The 22,265-nt window shown below is 22.5% G+C and overlaps 8 protein-coding genes across 8 annotated transcripts; 2 read left to right on the top strand and 6 right to left on the bottom strand. All coding sequences in view use genetic code 6, as the record gives it.

The window, feature by feature from the left end:
- Positions 1–26: 26 nt before the first annotated feature.
- Positions 27–3,206, bottom strand: TTHERM_00723590 (tesmin TSO1-like CXC domain protein; the record flags this gene model as incomplete). The annotated part of the gene is made up of 3 exons (XM_001031837.1): positions 27–1,704; positions 2,427–2,762; positions 2,992–3,206. The coding sequence occupies 3 exons, from the start codon at positions 3,204–3,206 to the stop codon at positions 27–29; spliced, it is 2,229 nt and encodes a 742-aa protein (XP_001031837.1).
- A 2,442-nt stretch (positions 3,207–5,648) lies between these two features.
- On the bottom strand, positions 5,649–5,878 carry TTHERM_000723589 (hypothetical protein; the record flags this gene model as incomplete). The annotated part of the gene is made up of 2 exons (XM_012800339.1): positions 5,649–5,743; positions 5,797–5,878. 2 exons carry the CDS (start codon positions 5,876–5,878, stop codon positions 5,649–5,651), a joined length of 177 nt encoding a protein of 58 aa, XP_012655793.1.
- Positions 5,879–7,798: 1,920 nt separating this feature from the next.
- TTHERM_000723588 (transmembrane protein, putative) lies at positions 7,799–8,538 on the top strand (the record flags this gene model as incomplete). Its single annotated transcript, XM_012800338.1, has 3 exons — positions 7,799–8,173; positions 8,229–8,380; positions 8,445–8,538. The coding sequence occupies 3 exons, from the start codon at positions 7,799–7,801 to the stop codon at positions 8,536–8,538; spliced, it is 621 nt and encodes a 206-aa protein (XP_012655792.1).
- A 339-nt stretch (positions 8,539–8,877) lies between these two features.
- Positions 8,878–9,240, bottom strand: TTHERM_000723587 (transmembrane protein, putative; the record flags this gene model as incomplete). Its single annotated transcript, XM_012800337.1, has 2 exons — positions 8,878–8,992; positions 9,053–9,240. 2 exons carry the CDS (start codon positions 9,238–9,240, stop codon positions 8,878–8,880), a joined length of 303 nt encoding a protein of 100 aa, XP_012655791.1.
- Positions 9,241–9,280: 40 nt separating this feature from the next.
- On the top strand, positions 9,281–9,825 carry TTHERM_00723580 (hypothetical protein; the record flags this gene model as incomplete). Its single annotated transcript, XM_001031836.3, has 2 exons — positions 9,281–9,371; positions 9,766–9,825. The coding sequence occupies exons 1-2, from the start codon at positions 9,291–9,293 to the stop codon at positions 9,823–9,825; spliced, it is 141 nt and encodes a 46-aa protein (XP_001031836.3). The 5' UTR covers positions 9,281–9,290.
- Positions 9,826–11,616: 1,791 nt separating this feature from the next.
- Positions 11,617–16,155, bottom strand: TTHERM_00723570 (hypothetical protein; the record flags this gene model as incomplete). Its single annotated transcript, XM_001031835.2, has 6 exons — positions 11,617–11,622; positions 11,761–11,996; positions 12,104–14,070; positions 14,431–15,120; positions 15,211–15,410; positions 16,108–16,155. 6 exons carry the CDS (start codon positions 16,153–16,155, stop codon positions 11,617–11,619), a joined length of 3,147 nt encoding a protein of 1,048 aa, XP_001031835.2.
- Positions 16,156–18,975: 2,820 nt separating this feature from the next.
- On the bottom strand, positions 18,976–19,323 carry TTHERM_000723569 (hypothetical protein; the record flags this gene model as incomplete). The annotated part of the gene is made up of 1 exon (XM_012800336.1): positions 18,976–19,323. One exon carries the CDS (start codon positions 19,321–19,323, stop codon positions 18,976–18,978), a length of 348 nt encoding a protein of 115 aa, XP_012655790.1.
- Positions 19,324–20,648: 1,325 nt separating this feature from the next.
- TTHERM_00723550 (tRNA-dihydrouridine synthase) lies at positions 20,649–22,144 on the bottom strand (the record flags this gene model as incomplete). The annotated part of the gene is made up of 2 exons (XM_001031833.3): positions 20,649–21,350; positions 21,512–22,144. 2 exons carry the CDS (start codon positions 22,142–22,144, stop codon positions 20,649–20,651), a joined length of 1,335 nt encoding a protein of 444 aa, XP_001031833.1.
- Between the last annotated feature and the right edge of the window lie 121 nt (positions 22,145–22,265).

Genomic DNA, 22,265 nt, shown 5'->3' with positions numbered 1-22,265 from the left:
TTTACTTGTTTGGAAAAGAACTTTCCTCAAGATTTATTAACTAAGTATTTGTTATCAGCCGGAGAAATCTCGTTAAAGATTGAGGATAGAGCTTTTTACTTTTCATTAAACTTTAACGCTTTGCGTTTAGTTGGTTTTTTATGGGTGCTAAAATCCTCCTCATATGGTTTACTTACACTACCTATTGAGTCTTTTTTGATTGTTGAAGGGAATTCAACATCTATATTATCTTTTTGTAGTGAATTATTATTGTATGGTGATTGTAAGTGCTACTAAGCAAATTAATTATTATTAATTACTTGGCTGCTATCTTTTACCATTTATTACTGCATTGCAATAGGAGAAATTTGAAGTGTATTGTTATTATATGGTGATTGCAGATATGATGCAGGAGGTTATACTTAATAATTTTAAATGCTGCTTTATTCTTTTTTCATACTTTCAATCTTATTCTCACATTCAACACATTAGCAAAGACTACTACAAAGGACACCGTTTTAATGGCAGACACAATATTTTTTTTGGCAGTGAGAATTTTTGCAGTGACAACCTTTGATATGTGAATTATTTTAGATTACTGGTAAAAAAGCATCTTTAATACGTTTCTTCTTTTTTTGAATAGCCTTTTGACGTTCATCTTCATATTCAGGTTTATTATGGCATTCTTCACACTTGCACTCAGCTTGACAGTAAAGACCAGCTGCAAAGCAGTCACAGTACCTCTTAAGGCATTTGCTGTTTCTACAATTACAAGGTTTAGCTTCAGTTGGGGATTTTTCGGAGTCACTTTTACTAGAAGTTTGATCATAGTCTACTTCTTGTTATTATTGTTGTGATTTGCTGATTGATAGTTATGTTCTATTTTTTTATTGAGACAATTAGTGATTATTATTCATGTTATTTCTGTCCTCGTCATCAGAATCATCAATTTCTAGTTAATTATCATCATAATGATCTTCTTCATTTTTTTATTTTTCAGCTTGCAATTTATTGCTCTTAGTAAAAGTTCCATAATTGTAATTAATTTGATCTTAGCTGATTTATTAATGAATGTTGAGTTAATTTAGGTTATTGTTTTCGTCTACTATTTTTGTTGTTGTGCTTGATATCATTGAAGAAGCATTACTAATACGAGGAGCCTTTCTATTAACTGTGTTTTAAGAATCACGACGGACTAATTTTTGGCTATCTTTTTCTTATTTTGTAATGTTTTCTTCCTCTTCTAAAATCATATTATCAGAAGATTATTCTGAATTAAGGGCTTTATTGAAAGCTATATTGGCATTTGCAAATTAAGATTATAGTAAAGAATTTTTATAGCTAAAAGTTTCTTCACTATCTTAAATGCTGGAGCATTAATTTGTTGGTGTTTATTTGGTGCTTTTTGGTTTCTTTTTAGAAATACGCTTGGAAGGAGTGATTTTACTTTTTTTAGCTGATTCTTCAGGCTATTGCTATTCAGACTCCTATTCCATGCTTGATTTACTCTTACTGCTCTTTCCTTTTTATAATTAAATCACGCTACTGCAGCTGTTAGTAGAATTTAAATTCTACTTACCTTAGTTTGAAGTAATTTGTTAAGATTCGTTTTCGTTAGGTTAAAATTCAGATATAACAACTTATTAAAATAGATTTCTAACTTAAAAATCATCTTTTTTGTTGCCAAACTCATCAACAGCCTATTAATTAGCTTATCCTGTCAATCTATAACAATTAAAAAATAAATTAGATTATTTTAAAATTTCAAAGTCTTATTATTAATTAAATGATTGAAAATGGATTTAAATTAGTAAAGTGGGAATAATTGAAAATTAATATTCACAATTTGAAAAATAAATATGGAAAACTCATTCATTAATTAATTATTTTGTGAATTGATTAATTAATTCAGCAATAAATAAATAATTAACTAATTTGCTTAATTTAAAATATCAATATATCTAATCGATCATATGTTTGCTTTTGTGTTATTATTAATGTAGGAATTATGTTTTATTTGAGATATTTGGGAAATTAAATAATGACTATTTAATTTTTTTATGTATTAGATTGTTTTTTAAATAATTTGAAGATTAATTAGGTAGGATTTTCAAGAAAACTAATTGAAAAATCTTTTTATATATGTATGTATTGATGGATCTATCTATCTAACTATTTATCTATCATTGTATTTAATATATTAAATATTCTCTAAAATTATATAAATGATGGCAAATAAATTCAATTCTCCCCACCTTAATTAATATGCTTTAATTATATTCATTTTTTTTAGTTAAATCTTCAATTTCGCTTGTTAATTTTTAAATTTAAGAAGGAAAACGATTCAGTATTATCTCATTTCCAAATATATATACGTTAAACACTATCATTTTTAATTAAAAATCAAAGGAGAATCAAAAACAAAATTCAAGAAAACTCCTATTTACTTGTTTTCTGACTTCTATAAGATGATATTCTATTGGATCTTTGGTCCTGTGTTTGGGGTCTTATTATAGTAGTAGTTATTATAAGATTAGTTATATCCTTAGGGATCTAGATAGTGAGGATAATTGTGACCGTTAACATAGTCATATCCATAGTATGGTTGCTGAGGATAGTAGAATCCATAGCTAGTATATTGATAATTATTATAGTGATCCATTTAATGCTAACCAAGATGCGAATTTTGAGGATTAATGCTATTATGGTGGTTATTGTTATATCCATAATTACTAGGAATCTGGTAGTTGTTTTAGTAATGGTCCATGTAGTTCATATCGTTACTAATTATAATTAAAAATTAAACTTTATTAACACACATTTTTTAAATTTTAATAAAACAATAAAGGCCTTTGTATATTATATAGCCTAAATTGTTAATTAAAACAAAGAGGGGGTGTTATTTTTAAATTGAAAGGAGAAGTATAATAAAAAATATGATCTCTTTCTTAAAAAGTTTTATTGCTTGCTGCATTAACAACTGAGTTAACTAATTTAAAAATAGAAATTTACTAGTTATCGTGGTTGGCTTTAATAAAGCTGTTTTCTTTATCGTTGTTGACGAGGTGGCTTGAGTTGATTCCTAAGGAGAATTAGTTATATATCTTCTTTGGAGTTTAGTCAATCAAGCTATCTATATTATTATAAGACTCTAATTTATTTTAGACATTGTAGTTATAGGAGTTTGCGTTATTGGTTCCACTGTACTAGTTATTCAAGTTGCTCATAGCTGGATAGAATTTAGGTATTAGATTTCAGATATTGATGCCTTTTTTTGTTTCTGTCTTCTCTAGAGCTTCTTCAATCAGTGAGGTTAATTAGTAATTTTGCGCAAATTATATTTTGTTATTATGATTTGATAAGAAAATAATATCTACAAGAGGAATAAACAATATTTTTTTTCTTCCTTATTTTTTAAAAATTGCGTATTTATTATTTTTTTTTCGAAATTTGATTGATTATTAATTCTTCCCAAACAAATTTTTAAATAATCGAAATCTTAATATCTTGCTCAATAGCAATTAATCATTCATTCATTCACTTATATTCATAATCTTTTTTAATATTAAAAATAAAACTCACACCCACATACATACTCATACATACACATAAACATACACATTCTCAAACAAGCTCTGCTGGATAACTAAATTATTATCTAATTTATTAATAATAAATCTATCTATAGATAAGATTTACATATAGATAGATATATAAATCTTTACTAAGAAATATGAATAGTCTTAACTAAAATTTGTTACCTTAAAATACATACAATTTTATAGTATTATAAAATTAAAATAGATTAAACATGCTACATACTTTTTATACTATTTTTTGTTAATCTTTTTTTTGTATTATTTTGCTAAAATTGTTCAATTATTACCTGTAGAAATTTACAATATTGACTACATTTTATTAGAACTAGTGTATATCTCTTAAAAGTTAACTTTTTAAAATTTATTTTGGATTTGTTAATAGGATTTAACATCAAGTTTTATTATGTATAAATTATTATTGATTTTTTTATAAATGCGGAAGTAGTTTGAGGAATTATCATCTTATACTAAGAATAGAAATATTTCTTATAGTTTTTAGTGATTTTAATAATTATTGGTTAGCTTTTATTTAGGAATACTTAATATATTTATTGTATAAGGTTTATTTCATGATTGGATATTTGGAGAGGAAAATTAAAGAATTCAAATAAATATTTAAAAATTTACAAGGACATGTCAAATTATTTATTTATTAACTTTTATAAAATGAATTTCAATAAAAACAAAGAGATGCAAATAAAAATAGAACTGTTTTGTATCATTCCAAAACCATAGCAAATAAAACTATAAATTTCACCAAATCGATTCACTTAAGAAAATTAAATCGCGTTTTATCAATAAGAAAACATAAATGTTATAAATATTGGCAACAAATTCAAGCAATATTTATTAAAACTATTACTTAAATTCTATTTACAAATCAAAAAGTAATAAAAGAAAGTGTTCATAAAACAAATATTTGAGTCTTTTTTAACCTATTTAATTCAGGTAAAATAGAATAGTTTTATAATTTACTTATAAAAATTTAACCTATTTAAATATATGAGATAAAATTTCAACAAATCGTGCTGAGATGGGTATTAAATTTTTAGTCACGATTAAGTAAAATAAGAATAAAATTATTAAAATATTTTAAAAATAGAGCTTTTTTGAAATTAAATCTTTATTTTATTCATTCAGATGAAGAGAAAATATGTTAAAATTTATTTATTTTTTGATGATATATTAAATATTGAAAAAACGGAGTTACTTTTTAAATTTTGTGAAGCATGTTAAGATAATAATTATATTACCAAAAGTTAAATTAAGATTTTTACTCTCTTTTTTTAATAAATTTTATGAAGTTGATTAAAGCAGCAAAAGAAAACTCAGATGAAGTTTTAATTTTGATGCTAATTTCTTGCAAATTTTTAAATAATAAGAAAATTTTCTTTCTTTAGTTTCTAAATTAAAATATTGTTTAAGAAATTTACTGTATCATTTCTTTCTTGATCCAAATATAAATAAGAAATTATTTATCTGCTTTATCTATTAAAAGTTATTTACTCTCCTAAAAATAAAATCCATCAAAACTCAATTGGTTTTCAACTCTTTTTTTTTTTCAACACCAATAAATAAAGCCATGAAAAAAAAAGGAAGAATCAAAATAATTATTACTACTACATTGTTTAAATGATTAAAAATAAAAACTAAATTCTTCTTTCAAGGTATTAAACTTATAGGCTTTACTTCATACCTTTAAATAATCAAAACTAGAATATAAATTATATGCATCTTCCTCTCTTTTTTTAATTACTTTTTTTTTAGATTCTTCTACTTGCCCCAAAACTTATTATTTTTCTTTTCTAATAAAAATTTAAATCTTCACCTAGATAATGAGTGATATAGAATCTATGGTAATAATTATGATAATGTATGTAATAATTTGTGCTCGAAAATAAATCATGAGTTGGTGACTTAAGCCTGAGTAAAAAACTTAAAGAGAGAACAGTGAAGTAAACTAATGAACCTTAAAAAAAAAGAAACTTAAAGAGTAAAACCCATTAAATTTAGTTTTTTTGATTAAGATATGCTAATTAGGAAATTATTAGATTGATTTTATCAGTTTTATCAATTATAATACATTAAGACTGATGTCGAAAATTTCATAGAGATTACAGGTAACCAAAGATAATCAAACAATTTATCTTCTCCCCTTCTCTTTTCTAAATCAAATAATAATAATAAATGAATAATTCTTTAACCACAATTAGCTTACCGAACAATCTTTATGATTTGAAGTCTTAAATTAAAAATTTATTTTTACTTATTTATTATTTAAATCCATATTTTTATTTCATTTCCCTATTTTTCTTTTCCTAAAAATATCTTTTAATTTTTCAATTAAAATGGTTTTATACATCTAAATAATATAACATTCAAAAATATTAATTATATGCATTACCTCTCTTTTTTTTAAGACTTTTTAGCTAGTTATATTTTAAATTTTTGGCTATTGTTATACCATCTTTAAGAAATTCAACATATTCTATAGCTTTATTACTTTTAAAAATGTTAATCCAATACTTATTTTAACTAGCACAGTTTTCTGCATTAAATTGTAAATAAATACCTTTAGTTTAGGTCTGATAATAAAAGATTCATGAGAAATATGTTTAAAAATATTTAAACATAAAACTCTGGTTTAGAAAACTCTTAAAGTATTAGTAAGAAATTATATTTTTATTTAATGAATAATTTCATTTATATAATTCAAAAACTTAGTTTTACAGTAACCATGTACATTATAGATAGTCACTATCAAGCTATGAATGTATTTCTCTTTAAAAAAATAGGAAATATTTTTATTTTTCAACTATTAGGGCTTTTCAAGAATTACAACTTGAAGAGATTAGCTTTTTGCTTGTATGATTGTGATAAATTAATCAAAAAAAAAAAAATAGAAGATGAAATAGATCAAAGTTACTTGTTTTATTTTGTTGCTATGTATTATCAAAAAAATAATGGCTATAAATGAATAATAAATACTTCATTTTGAAGATTTATAAAATAAAACTGTTTTGTTTGTAAAGCTTGAATAGAATTTGTTGTTACAAATCTAATTTTGTTAAATGGGTTCAAGTTAATTATCTTCATATTATTTATCTTAAAAACCTTTCAACCTTTTTTAAAAATTTAAATATTGAATATCCTTAAGTTCTTCTTCTTATGAGTTGTTATGAGTTGGAAACTTTAATTTATTTGTCTTAGGAAAAAACCAAAAAAATAATAAGCTCTAAATCGGAGATGTAAAATTGATGAAAAATTAAAAATTTTTAAATTTATAAAAGTAAAATAAACCATTTTTAAAGTAATTCTTCTAACCATTTCATTTTACTCATTTTTTTTAGTTATTGAAGTGAGATGTATTTAGAAAAATGTAAATGTGCTTTCAAATAAATCGCATCACCTTTTTCAACAATCCATAAAAGTCAATAAAGTAATTACTTAAATTTTTGGGCTGTTTTTAAGATATTCTATTAATGGCTAGATAGTTCTTGTTGAAGATTGCATTTTTTAGTTTTACTATGTAAATATTTGAAAGATTACATACAAATATGAAATGGTATTGAAAATTAGTTTTTGAAATCTAAATATTTTGCTTAATTGTCTTTATAAATAACCAAATGTAAAAAAAATGTAAAAAATAATAAAGTTTACTTCGATTCTGTATTGTCTAAAAGCATAAAAAAAAGAAATTAAATCTTCTCAAAATATTTTAATTTCATTAAAAAAACCATTTTTTAATGTTTAATTTTCCTAGAGCATAATTGTGTTCATTAAAGCTTAGCTCTCATAATATAATTTACTTTTTTAAATAGCACATTTATAAAAATATCTATTAGGCTTCAAACTAAATACTAATTAGTTCATAGAGTAGAGATGAAGTTGAAACCTTTTATCTATATTTCTTAAAAATAATAGTATCTTTTAACCTATTTATATTAGACTGAGGTATATTTTCAACTTAGTTGATACTACCATACCTTTTATTAATTTTTTCAACAAGTTTTTTTTGAATAAAGATAAAATAAAGAAAATACTTTAAAATATAGGATTTAGTTGATAATCTAAAGCTAATAAATTGCTTTGAAAAGTATTCTATATGTATTCTATTTTTTCTTTTTATATAGATTTAAATTGTCTTATTTTTAGCATAAAATAGACTATTTTAAAATAGAAAAACATACTCAAAGCTAGCTAGCATAAATTAAATAATAATGCTACAGTATTTATTTGTTAGTGCTTAAAATAAGTTATAAATAAAAAAGATAAGTGGCTTCTTTGTTTAATTTATATATACTAGACTTATCAATTTTTTAGTATAATTTTTAATTATATTTTAATCAGATAAATATCATGTTATCATTCAAAATATATTATATTTAAAAATAATTAAATTGAGTTTAGAATCAGTGTAATTGTTCAAAAATAGAATTTATAAAAAGATTTAAAAAATTAAAATTAATAAAAATAAGATCATTAAATTTTTTATTTCAAACTAGCTTCAAATGATATGGTTTTTAGCTAAAAATAGACATAATAGAACGAATACTAATTTTGAATTGCTTATATTTAATTTAATCTCATATTTTGTAATAATTATTTATTTTTATGAATTTTATTCTTATTATAAATCTACATTTTTAGGTAGGACAAGCTTTATTGATAACATTAAAAATATAAGCAAATTTTAACAAACTCGAATGTAAACAGAAATAAAAGTCTATAAGGAATTAAAAAATGCAACTCAGTTAAGAAGTCTTTTTATTTGTTTTATAAAGATTATTTTAATTCAAAATGTAAATTAAACGAGGGTTTTAAAAGGAATAATTATTAAAGACTAAACCCAATTATATTAATTAGTTCATATAACCAGCAAATATAAAATTTAAAACAGCATATACAAATAGTTAGCAAATATTCCTTTAAAATAGTTTTCTGTTCGAATTAAAGCTGAATATTAAATATCCTAATTTTAATATAATGGATTTTAGGCTTACTTGAAAATTAGAATAGAAAAAAAACTATTTTTAAAAAGAGCTATGATAAATTTTAAAATATAAAAAAATGAAAAAGTAGAAACAAAAGAAAATAAACAAATAAATAGTTCCTCCTAATTAAATTTTGTTTATATTTTTATTGACAATAGTGAATGATAAGAAAGAAGAAAATAAGATTAGAGATTCTTAAATTTTCTTTTCTAAGTTGACAAGCAGGACTTATGGTTAGTTTTTCAGAGCGCTAGCTAAATAGCTATTTATTTATAATATATGTTTATTAGCAGTTTTTAGTGAAATCAATAAATAAATAAACAAACAAACAAAATAAATAAATAAATATGCATAAGAATTATTTGATAGAAATAAATTCGTGTCTTATGATTCCGCGACTACTGTTTGAGTTACCTAACTCTATTTTCGTTATGATAAAATAATGAATAAATTAATGATTGAGGATTTTATTTATTTTACAAAACTTAGATTGTGCATTAATAATGAAGAAGTCCTCTACTTTTATACAATTTTATTATCATTTTTAATTATTTTTTTTAAATAAAAACATAAATAAAAACTAATTTTACAGTCAAATAAAAAATCAGTAAAAATTCCTCTAAAAAGCTATCAAGAAATGGTGAGCAAATTACATTTCTATTTCTCATGATTATTTTGATAACATCTTAATCCTAATTATTATTAATAGGATGACGAAATGGCTAAGCAAGCAGCTTTAATGGAAGAAAAGATGAAGAAAATGGGTAAAAAGAAACCACTAATTAAAAAAGATGGAGATGTACATAATTTTTATTATTGTTCAATTTTTTTTTGTTTTTTTCATCAAGCAAATGTAGAATCAAATTAACAAACATAAAGGAGCAAATAGCTTTTTCGTGGGTGTATCTAGCTGCCCTGTTGCAGAAAAAGATAAACCAACCTAAAGCAGTTTAGAATATTTTTTTTAAATTCGAAAAATCAAATACAATTAACAATCCATCACTCATCATCCATACATCTACCTATTCTCCAATCACAAATATTAATTAATATAAGATTTAATTTTATTTAATTCAGCACCCATGCCTAAAATTTAGTGAGCATGATTACATGGAAGCTCCAAAATGCAATTTGATTTGATAAATTTGCAAGTTTTGAAGCAACGTTTTTAAATAATTTATTTTAAATAACAGAAAAAGGTATTTGACTCTGCAGACTACTATAAAGAAAAGGATGAAGCTGAAAAGAGCTGAGATTTTTTTTGTATGATAAATTATTTAATCATAAATAAATAACTAAATAAGCGTTATTGAATAGTAGTCCTAATATAAAAAAGAAGATTAAGAAGAATATAAAATGTAAACCTTCATCACATTTATATTACATGTATGGCGAAATGACTACTTAAAATTTAAAGAAAGGCCTTATAATTATCCTTCTACTTATACTTAATAATTTTTTTTAATTTAGTATTACTTGCCTGCCATACTTCTTTTATATATTCAGAATAAATAAATCAACTATTACTATCTCTATAAGCAATCAACTAAACATATACTTACATCCCTATATTCATTCATACATACATAACTAAATCTCATGTTTAAAAAAAGAATCAATAACCATTAAAAGCATAATCGCGCATGAATAATTAGGATACTTTAATTCAATATAATCTTTATATTTTTTATGTTTGTAATCTAACTGACGATTGCTATTTCTTTTTATCCTCCTAATTAGTTAATTAATCAATTCAATTGATTACCTTCAAACCATTTTATTTCTTCCTTTTATATCAATTTATATAATTATTCTCAAAAACCAAGAATAAATAATTTTTAAAAGCACTGGATAAATAGCTAACTAACTAACACAAGTCGATTCAATACTCTATTCACATCAAAATAAATAAATAACTAAATAAAATTTTGATATTATCATTCATTAGAAATTTCAGTAAATGTATTTGTTCTTAAATTATATTATTTTGAATTAAACAAAAATCTAATTAACATTTTTGAAATACATTTATTTATTTATTTATTCTTATCACATTTTTATTCGTTAATTATCCAAGTTGCGCAATATTTTTCTTTAAGTTAAAAGTAGCTCATTATATTAAAATTAAAGCTTTTTAATAGATTAAATGACTTTTTTAGATAGAATTAAAATATAACTTGCATAAACAATATTTATTTTTAAAATAAAACGAATTTGATCAAATAAATATAAGTAAATTCTAGCTTAATTTCTTTCTAAATTATATTAAATGAAAATAATATTTTAATTAATTATTTTTCTAAAATAAAAATGTTTATATATAATTAAGAGTTATAGAATTTAGAATAACTATTTTATTAAAGTTATTTAAAATAAAATTAGAATCTGTTCAATAATAGTCAATTTAAATTTCAAATGGAATAAATAATTTTAATAAAATTTAAATTAAAAGAAAAAAGATATTGCTAAAAAATAACTAATTAATTAATGATTATAAACTGTAAGTATATTAAATACTTATTCTATAGAGTAGTTATACTATTTTAATTATAGACAAATCATAATATTTACACAAATTTATACTTTTTATTATATCACACTCAATTTTGTATCTCTAATTTTGTTAATATTTATTTAATTTATAAATGGTAAAATTTATTTTATTTATTTATTTTTTTTTTTTTGTATTAAACACTTCATTTATTTATTGGTTTACTTTAAAAATTTGTTTTAGTTCTTGTTTTTTTACTCATAAATTATAAATTTTGCTTACTTTTGAGTTGAAATTATAGATAATAGCAATAGCTATATTTATTTTTCATTTCTGCGACTAAATAATTTATAGCAATATATTTATGCAACTATTTAAAAGCTGAAAAATTTATTGGTTTGCTTTGTTGGAAAATTTTGCTTAAATTTAGCAATTAGTAGGCTTTTATAAGATTTTTTAGTAAGTTTTTGAGATCTAGCTATCTAGCTTATTATTATTTCTTGTCATTTATGTATAGCTTAGTAGTTTTAATTAGTAAAACCTTGTATTGACATCATTTCTATTTATATTTACACAATTTTAATTATTAATTTTTTAATGAAATTTAATTTAATTTTTATTTTCATAACTATTGAATTATTTAAAAATAAATCTAATTTAAGTGTTGAATTATCAATCAACAGTTTCAAAATAATACACTGTTCCTTTCTTTTGACTAATATTAGGTGTTGTTATCGTTCTATGGTCTGTTGATTAAGGTAGGGTTATTATTATTATTATTATTAAGGGGTGGATGTTTTGGCTCTTTAGTAACTGATAGTTTTTTCTTTTGTTAGGCTTGCTGGAAATCTCCTCTGAATCCTTTATGTGGAGTTTCCATTCGTTTTTTTATTTAAACTTTTTCCTATTTACCTGTCTAAATGAGCTACTAACCTTTTAGTTAAAAAAACAAATTTATTTTAAGAGATTTATAAGATGAAAATGCTTTAAATATAAAATTTTTTCACATATATGTTATAAACTGATAATTAATTGTTTACATTCATCGTTGTTTAAATTAAATCTGGCTGCATATTTTGTCACAAAATTTATGTCTTCTTACTTTATTAATTCATTGAGTTTTTCTTTTTGGTTTAAAAATTTATTTTCTTTGGCTGTCCTTCTCATTAAATTATCTGCTATTAATTCTTCGTATTAATTTATATTAGGAGGTCCACTTGGCTATCCGTAATCTTCATATTTTGATTAGTGCTTGTAAAATTCATTCAAAGTTAATCTATTTTTTGAAGTACCATTATAGTAACTGTTATTAGTTGGTAAAGAGTTTAGTGGAGCTAAAATGGGATTTTAACCATTAGAAAAGCCCTGGATTCCATTAGCAGCAGCAATAACATTTGCAAATGAAGTAGATGTTTAAGTAAAGTTATTCACCTCATTAGTTTAATTTTAATTTTATTATTAATTTTAATGCTACATAGATTGCTATTTCACATGGTAAAAAGATGTCCTAAATTATTTTTGCATTTCAGATAACTTATCATTATTATTCTATTGTGAATCTAAAAATTCACCATATTTACTTTTTCTTTGTAGATTTTATATCGTTGCATTAATGTTTCCTGTATTAATCATGCCTTAATTTATGTTATTTGTATTGTTAATTACTTTTATATGAGAGTTATTTTGTTAAATTGATGTACTAATATTATTATTTTATTTGAATGATTCACCACTTTATGAGTTCAAAATTTAAGAGTTATTTACTCCGTTTTATTAAATCACATTATTCATCATATTGCTGATATTGTTTTTTGCTAAATTATTATTGTTAGTATTTATGCTATTCATATTACTTGCCAAACTAGCTTAATTTATTGTATTTTACATACTACTACTACTGCTGCTGTTGTTGTTATGACTATATTAATTATTTAACTAGAATGATTGCTAATTTTAAAGTTAAGTCGTATCTCTTGAGAAATTTCTTTAATGAGTTATTAAAGGTTGGAATGGATCTCGTACAGGCGGGCTTTGTGATTTGTTGATTTTTCTGATGTTATAGTTCTTAGTTCCCTTATCTATTTAAGATGAATTTTGAGGCTGTAAATCATTGTTGATAGTAATGTCAGTCTAATTCAAGCTTGTAGAATGATTGAATGATTGTTATTACTGCTATTTTTACATAAGATAGGAACTATTTAAATTTTATTCTTTTCCGCCTCCTATTTCTTTTCTGTTTCCTGCAAAATAATTGTAAGTCTTATACTAAGGGACAGAATCATCGTTATTACTTTTATATTTCTTTTAAGCTTATTATTATTATTAGCTGTTAACATTATTAGAATTGAATATATTGTTATTACTACTATTTTAAATATTTTGTCCAGATTTAGGATTGAATGAATCAAAATCTGTCTTGTTAACTTACGATTAGTCATCAATTAATGTTAGACTTCCTCTTTCGTTCTATCCTGAAGCTGTCACATTACTATTGAAATTTGTAGAGTAATTTGTATTGTATGACTGAGAAGTATTGTTTGTAGAATACTTACTTTTCCCACTATTATAAGTCTGATAATTGTTGTTATCGTGGAGAGGCTGGTTATTCGAGTTATTACTACTTTGGTACTATAATAAATAAGGTTACTGTTATTATTAATTCATAGACTATTACTAAATTTATTAATTGATAGTTTGGTTCTTTTAAGAGTTTGAGCTTGTGGTTGAGGATGGTTAGTTTGAAGTATCTAAATTGTTGTTATTACTGTTCTAGTGAGATTGTAGAGTTGTAGAATTGAATGGTTTATGTCTCATTTTTTTACTGTATTTATCTCTAAGCTTTTTTTGAATGTGAATTTATTTTTCATCTCCTGATTCTTGAGTGTTAAGATATTACTTAATACTCTTGCTTGTTAGAGATTAATCTTAATTGTTTTAAGACTTGTCTCTATTTCTGTCTTCTATGCTCTTTCTCTTTGACTTGTTAGTCTTTTAAACTGTGTCTTCGCTAATTCATTTTTTTTAAAATTGAATCATATTAGGAAATTCAAAAAAAAAAACTTTTGATTTTCATGCTAAATTTTAATCGTTTTATATAATTAAATTTTTTTGCTGGAGTAAAAAAAAAAAGAATTCGTTAAAAAAAAAAATTTCTTAATATTTAAATTAATTTTCCCCATTTATAAACAAATCAATTAATCAAATAAACAAATAAATTATTTGTCTGATTAAATAAATCAAATTCTTAGTAAATTGATTGATAGATATCTATCAATTTTTTATATTGCTTGATTGACTTTTACTAAATCTTATGAAAAATCTAGCAAAAAAAAACTTTTGAATATTTTAAGAATTTAATTTTTCTTACTAATTAGCATCAGTAACATTTAAATCGGCCTATGACTCGCGATTTGATTCTGAATATTCTTCATCAGTTTCATGAATTTCAAACTCTTCTTCCATATAATCTTTATACTCCCCAGAGTTATCTTCAATAAAAGAGGATTATGCTTAAATTTTTGAAGGTCTTTTTGTTTTGATTTGATTACTTTCGCCTCCATTTGATTCTTCTTTACTCATCTTATTCTATCTACTTTATTACTTGCTCTCTTCAAAACTAGGTTAAATCTTATTAAATTTTGAATTCTGTTAAGCCTAATCTTATGAGTTTCCTACATAAACGCTAATTATTGATTTGTTAGGTTTCTCTTCATTATTAATTCCTAAATTTATTACCTAAAAATTAGATCCAAAATATTTGTCTAAAGTAATTCCTTCATCTGTATCTGTTGCATTATTTTTTGCATTATTATTATTGCTGTTAATTTTATTATTATTAGCAGCCACATTGTTATTACTGTTGCTACTATTATTAAAGACCATGCTGTTATTATTGTTATTACTGCTACTATTTCCATTCACGTTAGTATCTCTATAGAATGTTTCTTTAAAAAATCCCTATCCAGTAGTTTGAAAAGAGGTGTTATTATTTCTCCCCTAACGAGTTCCACTCCTACTCTGCTATCTATCAGATATAATTGCATTTGGAATATTAATCCTATATCATATAAATTTATGATTTAACTCATTTTATAACTAAAATATTCCAAATAAATTTTCTATAAAGTATAATTAATTAAAGCTTTACATTGAAGGAGGTAAAGGTTAGTTTTTTTATATTGAATATTATTGCTATCCACTATTTATATTTGCATTTGTAGTTTGCAGTTATTATTCATTAGCACCACCTCCACCGCCACCCATCCCTTATTTTTAACGAAAATTTGTGAGGGTTTTGTTGAGTTAGTTCTACTAACGTGAGCATTTTGAGGTTTCTGGACGTTCTATCTATTTAATAAATATTTTATTATAAAAAATTCATGTTTTAATGGTAAATTTTAATAGATTAAATATTAAAAGTATTTTGTGGAAATAATTGAATATCTTTATATAAACTCTTAAAGCTAGTTAGCGATAACTGTGAATAAAATGAACTCTTCTTTTTTTGAAAGTTTAATGGACACCATAAGCAAGTAATATTGAGCCTATAGCTTAAAGCAAATAATTTTATTATTTTTCATTAAAAACCTAAACAAATCTTCCACATACTAAGAAAATGTCATTTTAATCTGCTATATAATTTTTATTTTAAAATTTCTTAATCATATCATTAAATGTTTGGATTATTAACTATCATTTGAATTAAAGTAGATATTTCTTTTGTTATCTAACATCAAATCAAGTTAAGCATTATAAGTTTGCTGGATGTTTTTCATATTTTATTCAGTCTTTATCATATTTAACATTGACATTTAAATTTGAAAATATTTTAATTTTATAATCTTGCCTAACTTCTAAACATCTCTAAAATCAGTTAACGTTCAATATTCTTAATTTAGTTGATTTGATAATCTTAACTCATTACTTAAGTAAAATCCACATGTTATTGCTTGCCCTAACCGCTTTCATAAAAGATTCATTTTTTTTAACTCACTAGCTTTAGTAGTTGCTTTTATATTTTATAGTTTTAGTTGTTTGATATTACTTCTTCCATCTGTTGGTGGTGCTTGATTAAATTAACCTCAATATTCATTGGTTGATTCTTTCTCGTTATTATTACTGAAATTATCAAATATAATTCAAAGAAATTATATGAATAAAAAATATTAACTTTTTTTTCTTATTTTTTACTATTTTTCCCTATTTTTTTTAATAGTCTTTTGGATGAAAGTACAAAATGAAAGAAAAGCTTATTTTTACTTTTATAAATGGTAAAAACTTATAATTAAAATTTAGTTGAGTCTCAAAAACTATAATTATTCTTAGCATAGCTTTTGTAAATACCTTAGAAAGATCTTCTAGCAGGAATCTTAAACCTAATTAATTAATTAATTAATAAAAAAACAAAAACAACTTTTCAGTAATTCGTATTTCATTTTATTTCTGTAAAATATCTATGTAATTATATTGAAAATAAAATTTTATTCTTATTTTATCACTACTTGAATATTTTAAAAATTATTTAGTCTACTTAGAATCATAATTTAAGAAGCAACATAAATACTTTTTATATTAAGTAATTAAGTACATCGAAATCTAAATGTTCAAAATTTATTTATAGTCCTTTCTTTTATTTAGCATTTTAATTTCAATTAATGTCAAACCTTATATTTGATTTACTTTACAAATGTATATAGAAATTATTCTCAATTTTAAAATGATTTATTTTAGTTAAATCAAATTTTTTTTAAAAAGCTTTTGATTATAAATTTAGTAAAAATATAAAAAATGCAACATTAATTTTTACTTTAAAGAAAGATAATCCAAATAAAGTTAAAATATCAAAAATTAACTATTCATGATAAGTATAAAGCAAAAATATTCAATCATTATGATTAAAGTCTTAGATAAAAATATTTTTTTTTAATTAAATCTGCAAATAACTTATTAATTAAAATTAAAAAAGATGTTTTCGAGGATTTTTCTATTTATTTATTTATTTATTTATTTTTTTAAGATTAAATTGTGTAGCTGAAAGATTGAAAATTATAGTAAATATCCTAAAATAATGTAAAATGTATGATAGACTCAAATATATTGATAATTACAATATTATTCATAACTTAGCTTTATCAAGATTGATTTTAATAAAATGACTAATAAGCTATAATAAAAATCAAACAATTAATTAATGTCAAATAATCTTTAGTTTTAAATTACTTAAGAAATTTTTAATTTATTAAAGCTTTATGTAAATACACCTTATGTAGACACCTACTATTTAAGGTATTAATAAACGCATACTACTTAAGACATTGTGTAGATATGTACAATCTAAAGCATTCTTTAGATAATTTAGCTTTCGATTTCAATTAAATTCCTTAAAAATATAAATATTTTTTTTTCTTTTAAAAAAAGAACTCAATTAATTAAGAATTATAAAATTTTTTTTTTTAAATTTTTGATTTATTACAATTTTAATTGAATTTTTATGGAATGCTTTTTAATAAATACATTTTGTCACTATTTTTATATTTTAAAATTATATTAAAAAAAGCCAAAAGTATTAAGTTATATTTTACGAATTTAAAATTTAAATAAATTGAGTGGGGTTTGTAAATAGACTTTCTTTAAGAGAAATTAGTAATTTCAAAAATAATTAGCATTCGGGTTTTAAATAAAATTTATTGAAATTCCGCTGAACCCAGTCAGCAGAATTTAAATATTATGATTAGCAATAAATACTTTAAAAAAAATACATATGAACAAAAAAAACATCAAATATTTAACTTATTTTTTTTCATAATCTTATGAATAATTTTTTGTTAAGAATAAATCGACTTTTTATAAGAAAAATATTGTAAAGAGACCTTTCACAAAACTTTATTTTATTTGTCATTTTTTTATTTTAATAATAATTCATTTTTCTATTATCTAATTTCTTAATCTAGGATTTTACTAAATTCTATCATTTTTTTAATTTCGATAGAAACATATGCTGCTCCTGAAAGAAGTAGAATATATGATGGGAAGATATAAATTCCCTTAGCAAAATTTATTGAGGCTTATAAATGAATAATAGTAAGAATTAAGGCAGAAAAATTAATAATATGCTTATCTTTACTTTTCACTTTTATTGTTGTATCATCCATTTTTTACACCATTTCTTTTGCAATTTATTTCATTTCTTCTTCAGTTAATGAAAACTTAAAATCACCAAAAAATTAATTAGTAATAAGGTTATACAAATATGCTAACAAAAGCACAATCAATATATCAGAAAAGGTGTACTTTTTAATAACATATTTAAACTCTTCCAAAACTTCTTCCTCGGATAAATTACCTTTAAAAGCAAACCCAATTTACCCAAGCTTTAAATGGAAATTATTATCATTATTATACTAAATTTCAATAATTTCATTAGTTTTAGCCAACTCTGGAACTTAAAAATCAGTGATAACGTTCCAATTTTTTACTCCTAAAATTGTTACATTTTTAACATTATCAACATCATAATAAGAAATTTTTATATCTCCTTCAGACATTTCTTTCAAAGATTTAACTATATAAATAGAATCACGAAAAATTTAAATAAACTTTTAAGAATCTTCTGATAATTTGAATGGGTGATTTTAATATAGCTAACTAATTTCAGATAATTTTTACTCCTTTTAAGCTTAAGTTATATTTTAGTTTGTTATTTATTATTCTGTTTCATTATTAGTATCTGACCCTTTTTGCTGCTATTTTAAGGTTTCAAAATATTAATTAATGTCTTCTTTATCTAATGAAACCTACTTACTGAAACATTAGGCAACTATTTGCAATAAATTATTTGATAAGATATAATCCTTTATCAAAGCGTCACTATTTATTAAAACTTGGCTTTTTAACTCTTTAACTTCTTTTGGAATCATTTCTTCATCAAGATAATTTACATTATACCAATCTTATTTTTTTTATTTACCAAGAGTTCTAAATATCTCTACTTTTCTGTAAAGTCCTAAATTTTATTACGAAGTAACACCAAATAGTAAATCTTTAATTTATTTGGAGCTGTCAAAATTTAGATTGCCTTAGTAGCAAATAATTTTGTTTGAAACTGAATCTTTTGCTTCTGCATGTTTAATTCCTGACATATAGCTTTGATACTTTCTCCATCTAAGAAAAAAGGGGATCCTCTGATAAATTTTATATGAAGCAAATCCTAAAAAGCCTATTTTAAGTGCGTAACTATATATAGGAGATTATAAATGATCATATCTTTCAACTTTCACAAAATTTTATTAACTTGAAGTATTATTTTCCATCTTTTATAACCAAATTAACCCGAAAGTATTTTTAATATTTTTAGTTATTTTTGTATCTTTATTAATTTAAAATATTATTATTTAAAAAGATTAAAGTATGAACTTTTTGAGTTAATTTATTATTAGATTAAAATTTTTTGCTGATCAAAAATGGAGAGAATAGAATTAATTTTTTAATTTCAGAAAAAATTCAATGTAGTTGATAAGTTAAATTTTTATTTCTGATTAGGGATTATTTATTTTGTATTCAATCTTAATTTTTAGCCTTATATTATTAAAATGTGTTATCATAACATAGATTTAGCTTTTTTTTGATCAAAAATGAGAAAGAGTATATCCTTATCTGAATAGAACCTAAATTTATCTTCAATTTAATCTATTAAATTAGAGAACTTACACATAAAAACATTTTTTTAAATTTAATGTAGGAATGCTAATTAAGAAAAAGAATTCAAAGATATATTATACTAAGGATTTAATTTCGCAAATTCTTTAAATTTCTTTTCTATTTTATAAATTATTGAGCTCTAAATAGAAATTTCTATCAAATTAAAAAATTTACTATTCAAATTAGGTAACTCCAAACAAGATTTTATTTAGAACTTTATTTTCTATGTTTCTTTTAATAAATTTAATAATTTTGTTTGACCTTATTAAATACATTTTTAAAAATCTTTTCACAAACAATACCATTACTTACTTACACCAAAAAAATTTTTTTTAATGTTTGATGAAATATACATTTTTTAATAGATATATTTATATAATATAATCTTTTGTTTATTTTCATTTTAGTTAGTTTTTATTAATATTCAAAATTTAATTATAATTTTTTAATTTAACCATCTTTTATTTTTTTTTTGTTATTTTATTAAAATGAATGCTTATAATTAATAAATTATTATTCGATAAATTATAGCATAGAACTAAATATTAATTTGCAAAATATCAATCATATAAAATTTTTTATTTATTATTTTTAATCATAATTTACATTTTATTTTAAAATTAATTTGTAAATTTATTAAAAATTATTTTTGAGGAATAAAAAATATATGTATGTAAATAGATTATTGATTTTAATAAAAATTAGTCAATATTGATTTATATAATTAATCGCATTCACTTATATATAATAGTATAATCATAAAATTCAATTGCATTTATGGCAAGATTAGTTTAGTATTGAGTTATATTTATTACTCTCAAAAATGTTTAGATTATAAAATAAATTATTTCAATTTCTATTTAAAAATGAAAGAACATATCAATTTTTTCATTATTCTTAAACTTAATTTTCTGATTTTTATTCAGAATTTTGAATTTATTTTTCATGATTTTATTATTCAGTTTATAGAGTCTAGTTGTTTTTGCTAGATTCGCAGCATGTCTATATATTTTAGTATGCTTCTTACCAATTTTCACATCCCTAGTTGTATTTTTGTTTATCAACACCCATTTTATCCCAATACCTAGTATACCATCCGAATTTTTCTTCTTTTGACATGTGTTCACGTCTCTTTTTCATTTCAAGTGCTATTTCTTTTTGTTCTTCTATAGTTTTTACATTTGCGAGTTTGGTTCTGAGGTCAGTATGAACTTGAAGTCCTTAATGCAAGAATTTAAAGATATGACCTTTTGAGAAGAAATGAGGAGTTGGGTATTTTTCTGCAAATTCAAGATATTCTAAAGCAATCTCATCTAAATCATATATTTGACCACTAAACAAAGCTGGATTTTCCAACAGACTTTCTGCGCTCATAACTCCATCTACTCCAGTATATTCTAAACACTTTTACACATCTTCATAAGTATATATACCTCCATTAGCAAAGACTGGAATGCTTAATTCTTCTTTTATAATTTTTATTATATCCCAATCGCATAATCCTACAGTATCTTTATTCTACTCTTTAGTACGTCCATGGACAGTTAAAATTGAACAGCCTGCAGCTTCAATTTTTTTAGCTAACTCAATCTATTTAATAATAATAAAAATTTATGTTAATTTTACTTTATAAATGTAAACAATATTGTTTAAACTCTATTTTGTGATAGGTTTAATAACCAGAAATTTTGTAAATGATACTTAGGATATGGTTTATTAAATATTGCATATGAAATATAAAAATGTATTACTGTTTGTTAGCGATTAGGGAGAATACGTATTTTGCAAGTGACTGGAATACTAAGATTTTCATGTAATTTTTTCACTAATGCTACTATGGTGTCAGGTTCACTTAAAAGATATGAACCATATCTTCCTCTTTTTGCAATACCTTAAGGGCATCCGAAATTGATATCAATAGCATCACATTTATCTTCAACATATCTAGCTCCTGCAAGAAGAGCGTCTGGGTTGTTACCACAAAACTATGCAAATAAAGGTCTATCTTCTTGACAAGTGCTAAATACAGAATTCAAATATCCATAACCTTAATCTTAAAGAACCTTGCTATGAATCATAGGAGTGTATGCTAATGTGGTTCCATACTTTCTGCAAAGCATACGGAATGCTAATTCTGATTGATCTACCATTGGTGCGCATACATACTAAGGAGAACCTAAGCTTTTGTAAAAATTATATCCATGAAGTTTAGGTCCTTTGCTTAAGTTATTTGAAATTGGAATAGGCTTTTAAACTCTTAATTCCTAAAATTTCCCACATTTAATACTTTCACTAGAAATGGTTTATTCTTTTTCAGGATTTTCTAATAAGGTCTATTCCTTATCTTATATTTCCTATTCGATTTGTGTATTTTAAATATCCATTTACTTATTTATCTTTTTCTATAATTTTCAAACAAAACTTCTTTTTTAACAATTTTATAAAAATAGTATATTTTTGGCAAACAAAACAATCTATTAAGCAAGGAGACAAATTAAAGTTAAA

This window comes from Tetrahymena thermophila, assembly GCF_000189635.1.
Source record: "Tetrahymena thermophila SB210 genomic scaffold scf_8254362, whole genome shotgun sequence".
NCBI lineage: Eukaryota > Ciliophora > Oligohymenophorea > Hymenostomatida > Tetrahymenidae > Tetrahymena > Tetrahymena thermophila.
This window is presented reverse-complemented; position numbering and strand designations above follow the sequence as displayed.